The sequence below is a fragment of the Cherax quadricarinatus genome, chromosome 35 (genome assembly GCF_038502225.1).
Source record: "Cherax quadricarinatus isolate ZL_2023a chromosome 35, ASM3850222v1, whole genome shotgun sequence".
In the NCBI taxonomy this organism is placed as follows: domain Eukaryota; kingdom Metazoa; phylum Arthropoda; class Malacostraca; order Decapoda; family Parastacidae; genus Cherax; species Cherax quadricarinatus.
In genome coordinates, this window is record NC_091326.1 from 16400095 (window position 1) to 16408913 (window position 8819).

Sequence of the window (8819 nt, forward strand, 5' to 3'; positions counted from 1 at the left end):
TGGGGGGAAATAAATGGGATTAAATCTGGAGTATCTGAGAGAGTTAGAGCAAAGGAAGGGGTAGCAGTAATGTTAAATGATCAGTTATGGAAGGAGAAAAGAGAATATGAATGTGTAAATTCAAGAATTATGTGGATTAAAGTAAAGGTTGGATGCGAGAAGTGGGTCATAATAAGCGTGTATGCACCTGGAGAAGAGAGGAATGCAGAGGAGAGAGAGAGATTTTGGGAGATGTTAAGTGAATGTATAGGAGCCTTTGAAACAAGTGAGAGAGTAATTGTGGTAGGGGACCTGAATGCTAAAGTAGGAGAAACTTTTAGAGAGGGTGTGGTAGGTAAGTTTGGGGTGCCAGGTGTAAATGATAATGGGAGCCCTTTGATTGAACTTTGTATAGAAAGGGGTTTAGTTATAGGTAATACATATTTTAAGAAAAAGAGGATAAATAAGTATACAAGATATGATGTAGGGCGAAATGACAGTAGTTTGTTGGATTATGTATTGGTAGATAAAAGACTGTTGAGTAGACTTCAGGATGTACATGTTTATAGAGGGGCCACAGATATATCAGATCACTTTCTAGTTGTAGCTACACTGAGAGTAAAAGGTAGATGGGATACAAGGAGAATAGAAGCATCAGGGAAGAGAGAGGTGAAGGTTTATAAACTAAAAGAGGAGGCAGTTAGGGTAAGATATAAACAGCTATTGGAGGATAGATGGGCTAATGAGAGCATAGGCAATGGGGTCGAAGAGGTATGGGGTAGGTTTAAAAATGTAGTGTTAGAGTGTTCAGCAGAAGTTTGTGGTTACAGGAAAGTGGGTGCAGGAGGGAAGAGGAGCGATTGGTGGAATGATGATGTAAAGGAGAAAAAGTTAGCATATGAGAAGTTTTTACAAAGTAGAAGTGATGCAAGGAGGGAAGAGTATATGGAGAAAAAGAGAGAGGTTAAGAGAGTGGTGAAGCAATGTAAAAAGAGAGCAAATGAGAGAGTGGGTGAGATGTTATCAACAAATTTTGTTGAAAATAAGAAAAAGTTTTGGAGTGAGATTAACAAGTTAAGAAAGCCTAGAGAACAAATGGATTTTTCAGTTAAAAATAGGAGAGGAGAGTTATTAAATGGAGAGTTAGAGGTATTGGGAAGATGGAGGGAATATTTTGAGGAATTGTTAAATGTTGATGAAGATAGGGAAGCTGTGATTTCGTGTATAGGGCAAGGAGGAATAACATCTTGTAGGAGTGAGGAAGAGCCAGTTGTGAGTGTGGGGGAAGTTCGTGAGGCAGTAGGTAAAATGAAAGGGGGTAAGGCAGCTGGGATTGATGGGATAAAGATAGAAATGTTAAAAGCAGGTGGGGATATAGTTTTGGAGTGGTTGGTGCAATTATTTAATAAATGTATGGAAGAGGGTAAGGTACCTAGGGATTGGCAGAGAGCATGCATAGTTCCTTTGTATAAAGGCAAAGGGGATAAAAGAGAGTGCAAAAATTATAGGGGGATAAGTCTGTTGAGTATACCTGGTAAAGTGTATGGTAGAGTTATAATTGAAAGAATTAAGAGTAAGACGGAAAATAGGATAGCAGATGAACAAGGAGGCTTTAGGAAAGGTAGGGGCTGTGTGGACCAGGTGTTTACAGTGAAACATATAAGTGAACAGTATTTAGATAAGGCTAAAGAGGTCTTTGTGGCATTTATGGATTTGGAAAAGGCGTATGACAGGGTGGATAGGGGGGCAATGTGGCAGATGTTGCAAGTGTATGGTGTAGGAGGTAGGTTACTGAAAGCAGTGAAGAGTTTTTACGAGGATAGTGAGGCTCAAGTTAGAGTATGTAGGAAAGAGGGAAATTTTTTCCCAGTAAAAGTAGGCCTTGGACAAGGATGTGTGATGTCACCGTGGTTGTTTAATATATTTATAGATGGGGTTGTAAGAGAAGTAAATGCGAGGGTCTTGGCAAGAGGCGTGGAGTTAAAAGTTAAAGAATCACACACAAAGTGGGAGTTGTCACAGCTGCTCTTTGCTGATGACACTGTGCTTTTGGGAGATTCTGAAGAGAAGTTGCAGAGATTGGTGGATGAATTTGGTAGGGTGTGCAAAAGAAGAAAATTAAAGGTGAATACAGGAAAGAGTAAGGTTATGAGGATAACAAAAAGATTAGGTGATGAAAGATTGAATATCAGATTGGAGGGAGAGAGTATGGAGGAGGTGAATGTATTCAGATATTTGGGAGTGGACGTGTCAGCGGATGGGTCTATGAAAGATGAGGTGAATCATAGAATTGATGAGGGAAAAAGAGTGAGTGGTGCACTTAGGAGTCTGTGGAGACAAAGAACTTTGTCCTTTGAGGCAAAGAGGGGAATGTATGAGAGTATAGTTTTACCAACGCTCTTATATGGGTGTGAAGCATGGGTGATGAATGTTGCAGCGAGGAGAAGGCTGGAGGCAGTGGAGATGTCATGTCTGAGGGCAATGTGTGGTGTGAATATAATGCAGAGAATTCGTAGTTTGGAAGTTAGGAGGAGGTGCGGGATTACCAAAACTGTTGTCCACAGGGCTGAGGAAAGGTTGTTGAGGTGGTTCGGACATGTAGAGAGAATGGAGCGAAACAGAATGACTTCAAGAGTGTATCAGTCTGTAGTGGAAGGAAGGCGGGGTAGGGGTCGGCCTAGGAAAGGTTGGAGGGAGGGGGTAAAGGAGGTTTTGTGTGCGAGGGGCTTGGACTTCCAGCAGGCATGCGTGAGCGTGTTTGATAGGAGTGAATGGAGACAAATGGTTTTTAATACTTGACGTGCTGTTGGAGTGTGAGCAAAGTAACATTTATGAAGGGATTCAGGGAAACCGGCAGGCCGGACTTGAGTCCTGGAGATGGGAAGTACAGTGCCTGAACTCTGAAGGAGGGGTGTTAATGTTGCAGTTTAAAAACTGTAGTGTAAAGCACCCTTCTGGCAAGACAGTGATGGAGTGAATGATGGTGAAAGTTTTTCTTTTTCGGGCCACCCTGCCTTGGTGGGAATCGGCCAGTGTGATAATAATAAATATATACATATATATATATATATATATATATATATATATATATATATATATATATATATATATATATATATATATATACATACATGTGTGTGTGTGTGTGTGTGTGTGTGTGCGTGTGTGTGTGTGTGTGTGTGTGTGTGTGTGTGTGTGTGTGTGTGTGTGTGTGTGTGTGTGTGTGTGTGTGTGTGTACACTAAACACATGGAGATAGAAACTCTGAATATAATATCTTTATTTCTACAAGCACATGTACGAGGTATACAGTCCTAGCTGACGTCAGTGACATACTAGTATATAGAAAGCCGCTTGTTGTGCAGAGCATTTCTGACAAATTAAGTCAGTTTTGTCCCAGGATGCGCCCCACACCAGTCGACTAACTCCCAGGTACCTATTTTCTGATGGGGAACATAGACAACCGGTGTAAAGAAACAGGCTCAATGTTTCTGTCTTCGCAGGGAATCGAATCAGGACCTCGCCGTGTGAAGCGAGGGCTTTAGCCAGCAGGCCACGGGTCACCATCGTCTGTATATTTCGATCCCCTTCTGGGGTCATTTTACTTGTGTATCTTCAGCAGATACACAAGTAAAATGAGAATAGAGAATAAGATGTATAGGGAAGGTTACACTTCACCCCGTACACCTGAGGGGGTGAGACGTGTCAAGCAGTGGATGGGTGAGAAGACAGGTCCTGAAGTGGAGGTAAAACTTTTAATAGGAAGTTCCTTTGTGCTATGCGATTCCTGATGTTGTGTTGGCATTCTGTTTTAGGTTGGGGTTTGGTATGTACTTCTTCAGGGCAAATTTTGAAATGACGTCTGGTTTCCATTGTCCCTGTGAGATGTTGAATTTGGGAGTCGTAGCTATGAGGGTAGATTCTGTGATTTGGCTTTTGTAGCTGCAGTATGATTTTTGTTTGATGGTGACGGCTTCCCAATAAATGTTGTGATTGTTGATGCTGACATGTTTAAAAATGGCTGAATTATCCTGTACATAATGTAATGCCCTCTGGTATTCAGTGATCCTTGTAGATAAAATTCGGCCTGACTGCCCTAAGTATGCTTGGTTGCAGACTTTACATGGTATCTGGTAAACTCCTGGCGTGTCTTGCGTAGCTGAATTTTTGTGTTTCTTGGAAAAGAGATTCCCTAGTTTGTTGGGATAGAACGTGATTATGTTGGTCACTTTATTGTGACGATTGAATATACCTTGGTGGTGGTGGTGTGTGTGTGTATATATATATATATGTATATATATTATATATATATATATATATATATATATATATATATATATATATATATATATATATATATATATATATATATATATATATATATATATATAATATATATATAATATATACTTCCACCCAGGGAAGTACTACCGTCCTGCCAGATGACTGTGAAACAAAAACCTGTAACTGTTTTGCATGATGGTAGGATTGCTGGTGTCTTTTTCTGTCTCATAAACACGCTAGATAACAGGGATATCTTGCTACTCCTACTTACACTTTGGTCACACTTCACAGACACGCACATGCATATATATATATACATACATCTAGGTTTTTCTCCTTTTTCTAAATAGCTCTTGTTCTTCTGTATTTCTTCTATTGTCCATGGGGAAGTGGAAAAGAATCTTTCCTCCGTAAGCCATGCGTGTCGTATGAGGCGACTAAAATGCCGGGAGCAATGGGCTAGTAACCCCTTCTCCTGTAGACATTTACTAAAAAAGAGAAGAAGAAAAACTTTATAAAACTGGGATGCTTAAATGTGCGTGGATGTAGTGCGGATGACAAGAAACAGATGATTGCTGATGTTATGAATGAAAAGAAGTTGGATGTCCTGGCCCTAAGCGAAACAAAGCTGAAGGGGGTAGGAGAGTTTCAGTGGGGGGAAATAAATGGGATTAAATCTGGAGTATCTGAGAGAGTTAGAGCAAAGGAAGGGGTAGCAGTAATGTTAAATGATCAGTTATGGAAGGAGAAAAGAGAATATGAATGTGTAAATTCAAGAATTATGTGGATTAAAGTGAAGGTTGGATGCGAGAAGTGGGTTATAATAAGCGTGTATGCACCTGGAGAAGAGAGGAATGCAGAGGAGAGAGAGAGATTTTGGGAGATGTTAAGTGAATGTATAGGAGCCTTTGAACCAAGTGAGAGAGTAATTGTGGTAGGGGACCTGAATGCTAAAGTAGGAGAAACTTTTAGAGAGGGTGTGGTAGGTAAGTTTGGGGTGCCAGGTGTAAATGATAATGGGAGCCCTTTGATGGAACTTTGTATAGAAAGGGGTTTAGTTATAGGTAATACATATTTTAAGAAAAAGAGGATAAATAAGTATACAAGATATGATGTAGGGCGAAATGACAGTAGTTTGTTGGATTATGTATTGGTAGATAAAAGACTGTTGAGTAGACTTCAGGATGTACATGTTTATAGAGGGGCCACAGATATATCAGATCACTTTCTAGTTGTAGCTACACTGAGAGTAAAAGGTAGATGGGATACAAGGAGAATAGAAGCATCAGGGAAGAGAGAGGTGAAGGTTTATAAACTAAAAGAGGAGGCAGTTAGGGTAAGATATAAACAGCTATTGGAGGATAGATGGGCTAATGAGAGCATAGGCAATGGGGTCGAAGAGGTATGGGGTAGGTTTAAAAATGTAGTGTTAGAGTGTTCAGCAGAAGTTTGTGGTTACAGGAAAGTGGGTGCAGGAGGGAAGAGGAGCGATTGGTGGAATGATGATGTAAAGAGAGTAGTAAGGGAGAAAAAGTTAGCATATGAGAAGTTTTTACAAAGTAGAAGTGATGCAAGGAGGGAAGAGTATATGGAGAAAAAGAGAGATGTTAAGAGAGTGGTGAAGCAATGTAAAAAGAGAGCAAATGAGAGAGTGGGTGAGATGTTATCAACAAATTTTGTTGAAAATAAGAAAAAGTTTTGGAGTGAGATTAACAAGTTAAGAAAGCCTAGAGAACAAATGGATTTGTCAGTTAAAAATAGGAGAGGAGAGTTATTAAATGGAGAGTTAGAGGTATTGGGAAGATGGAGGGAATATTTTGAGGAATTGTTAAATGTTGATGAAGATAGGGAAGCTGTGATTACGTGTATAGGGCAAGGAGGAATAACATCTTGTAGGAGTGAGGAAGAGCCAGTTGTGAGTGTGGGGGTAGTTCGTGAGGCAGTAGGTAAAATGAAAGGGGGTAAGGCAGCCGGGATTGATGGGATAAAGATAGAAATGTTAAAAGCAGGTGGGGATATAGTTTTGGAGTGGTTGGTGCAATTATTTAATAAATGTATGGAAGAGGGTAAGGTACCTAGGGATTGGCAGAGAGCATGCATAGTTCCTTTGTATAAAGGCAAAGGGGATAAAAGAGAGTGCAAAAATTATAGGGGGATAAGTCTGTTGAGTATACCTGGTAAAGTGTATGGTAGAGTTATAATTGAAAGAATTAAGAGTAAGACGGAGAATAGGATAGCAGATGAACAAGGAGGCTTTAGGAAAGGTAGGGGGTGTGTGGACCAGGTGTTTACAGTGAAACATATAAGTGAACAGTATTTAGATAAGGCTAAAGAGGTCTTTGTGGCATTTATGGATTTGGAAAAGGCATATGACAGGGTGGATAGGGGTGCAATGTGGCAGATGTTGCAAGTGTATGGTGTAGGAGGTAGGTTACTGAAAGCAGTGAAGAGTTTTTACGAGGATAGTGAGGCTCAAGTTAGAGTATGTAGGAAAGAGGGAAATTTTTTTCCCAGTAAAAGTAGGCCTTAGACAAGGATGTGTGATGTCACCGTGGTTGTTTAATATATTTATAGATGGGGTTGTAAGAGAAGTAAATGCGAGGGTCTTGGCAAGAGGCGTGGAGTTAAAAGATAAAGAATCACACACAAAGTGGGAGTTGTCACAGCTGCTCTTTGCTGATGACACTGTGCTCTTGGGAAATTCTGAAGAGAAGTTGCAGAGATTGGTGGATGAATTTGGTAGGGTGTGCAAAAGAAGAAAATTAAAGGTGAATACAGGAAAGAGTAAGGTTATGAGGATAACAAAAAGATTAGGTGATGAAAGATTGGATATCAGATTGGAGGGAGAGAGTATGGAGGAGGTGAACGTATTCAGATATTTGGGAGTGGACGTGTCAGCGGATGGGTCTATGAAAGATGAGGTGAATCATAGAATTGATGAGGGAAAAAGAGTGAGTGGTGCACTTAGGAGTCTGTGGAGAAAAAGAACTTTGTCCTTGGAGGCAAAGAGGGGAATGTATGAGAGTATAGTTTTACCAACGCTCTTATATGGGTGTGAAGCTTGGGTGATGAATGTTGCAGCGAGGAGAAGGCTGGAGGCAGTGGAGATGTCATGTCTGAGGGCAATGTGTGGTGTGAATATAATGCAGAGAATTCGTAGTTTGGAAGTTAGGAGGAGGTGCGGGATTACCAAAACTGTTGTCCAGAGGGCTGAGGAAGGGTTGTTGAGGTGGTTCGGACATGTAGAGAGAATGGATCGAAACAGAATGACTTCAAGAGTGTATCAGTCTGTAGTGGAAGGAAGGCGGGGTAGGGGTCGGCCTAGGAAAGGTTGGAGGGAGGGGGTAAAGGAGGTTTTGTGTGTGAGGGGCTTGGACTTCCAGCAGGCATGCGTGAGCGTGTTTGATAGGAGTGAATGGAGACAAATGGTTTTTAATACTTGACGTGCTGTTGGAGTGTGAGCAAAGTAACATTTATGAAGGGATTCAGGGAAACCGGCAGGCCGGACTTGAGTCCTGGAGATGGGAAGTACAATGCCTGCACTCTGAAGGAGGGGTGTTAATGTTGCAGTTTAAAAACTGTAGTGTAAAGCACCCTTCTGGCAAGACAGTGATGGAGTGAATGATGGTGAAAGTTTTTCTTTTTCGGGCCACCCTGCCTTGGTGGGAATCGGCCAGTGTGATAATATATATATATATATATATATATATATATATGTATATATATATATATATATATATATATATATACATATATATATATATATATATAAATATATATATATATATATATATATATATATATATAAATGTATATATATATATATATATATATATATATATATATATATATATATATATATATATATATATATATATATATATATATACACACAAGACAAGCTACGAGGGGTGGAAATCTTTAGCCCAAGTACTTTCAGATTTCTCAGTGCATCATCAGGAGCTATGCAAGTCAACAACTGAAGCAGGGGAAGTTTTCTCAGGGTAATGCAGTGTGGGTGTGTCACCGGCCACAGCTTCTTTCAGAATGTGGAGACAACGGTCAGTGCCAACCCCGTACCACCACCATCGCTCTACTCCCCATATGGGGTAGGAGGGTTTTTGAGATGTCGAGTATTATGAAATTAGGAGATATAATAGCGAGCCCCTTGCTTTTTCTAGCCTCTTAGAACAGGTCATGTGACTTGAGAAAATACCTTTTTCATTGGATTCTATATATCTGGATTGCTATTATTCCGTGTAACCTTATTAATTAATAAAAAAAAGGAATAGAATCTGCTCATTGTTTAAATGTCCTCCTCTAGGGTACTCGAATGTTCCCAGGGGTACTCAGAAGTATCTCTTCCTAAATATTGTCTACTATCCTCTCAGTGTCGGTTAATATGCCTTACTTGGGAATCTTCTATACCATTCCGATAATATTTCTGTCCAAATTTCTACTTTTAATACCCTTTAACCCCACTACCTATGTTATCCCATAATCTTGTGTACCTGTCAATGTATGGTACAGTAAGAGCTAAATGCGTTATATAACCAT

The 8819-nt window shown here is 40.0% G+C and overlaps 1 protein-coding gene across 1 annotated transcript in view; it reads left to right on the forward strand.

Moving 5' to 3' along the window:
- Nucleotides 1-8451, forward strand: part of LOC128695033 (uncharacterized) — a 475326-nt gene extending 466875 nt beyond the window's left edge. Inside the window, exon 6 of the mRNA XM_053785424.2 lies at nt 8203-8451. Coding sequence (XP_053641399.2) covers nt 8203-8451 — 249 coding nt within the window. The remainder of the gene's footprint in view (nt 1-8202) is intronic.
- Nucleotides 8452-8819: the final 368 nt, after the last annotated feature.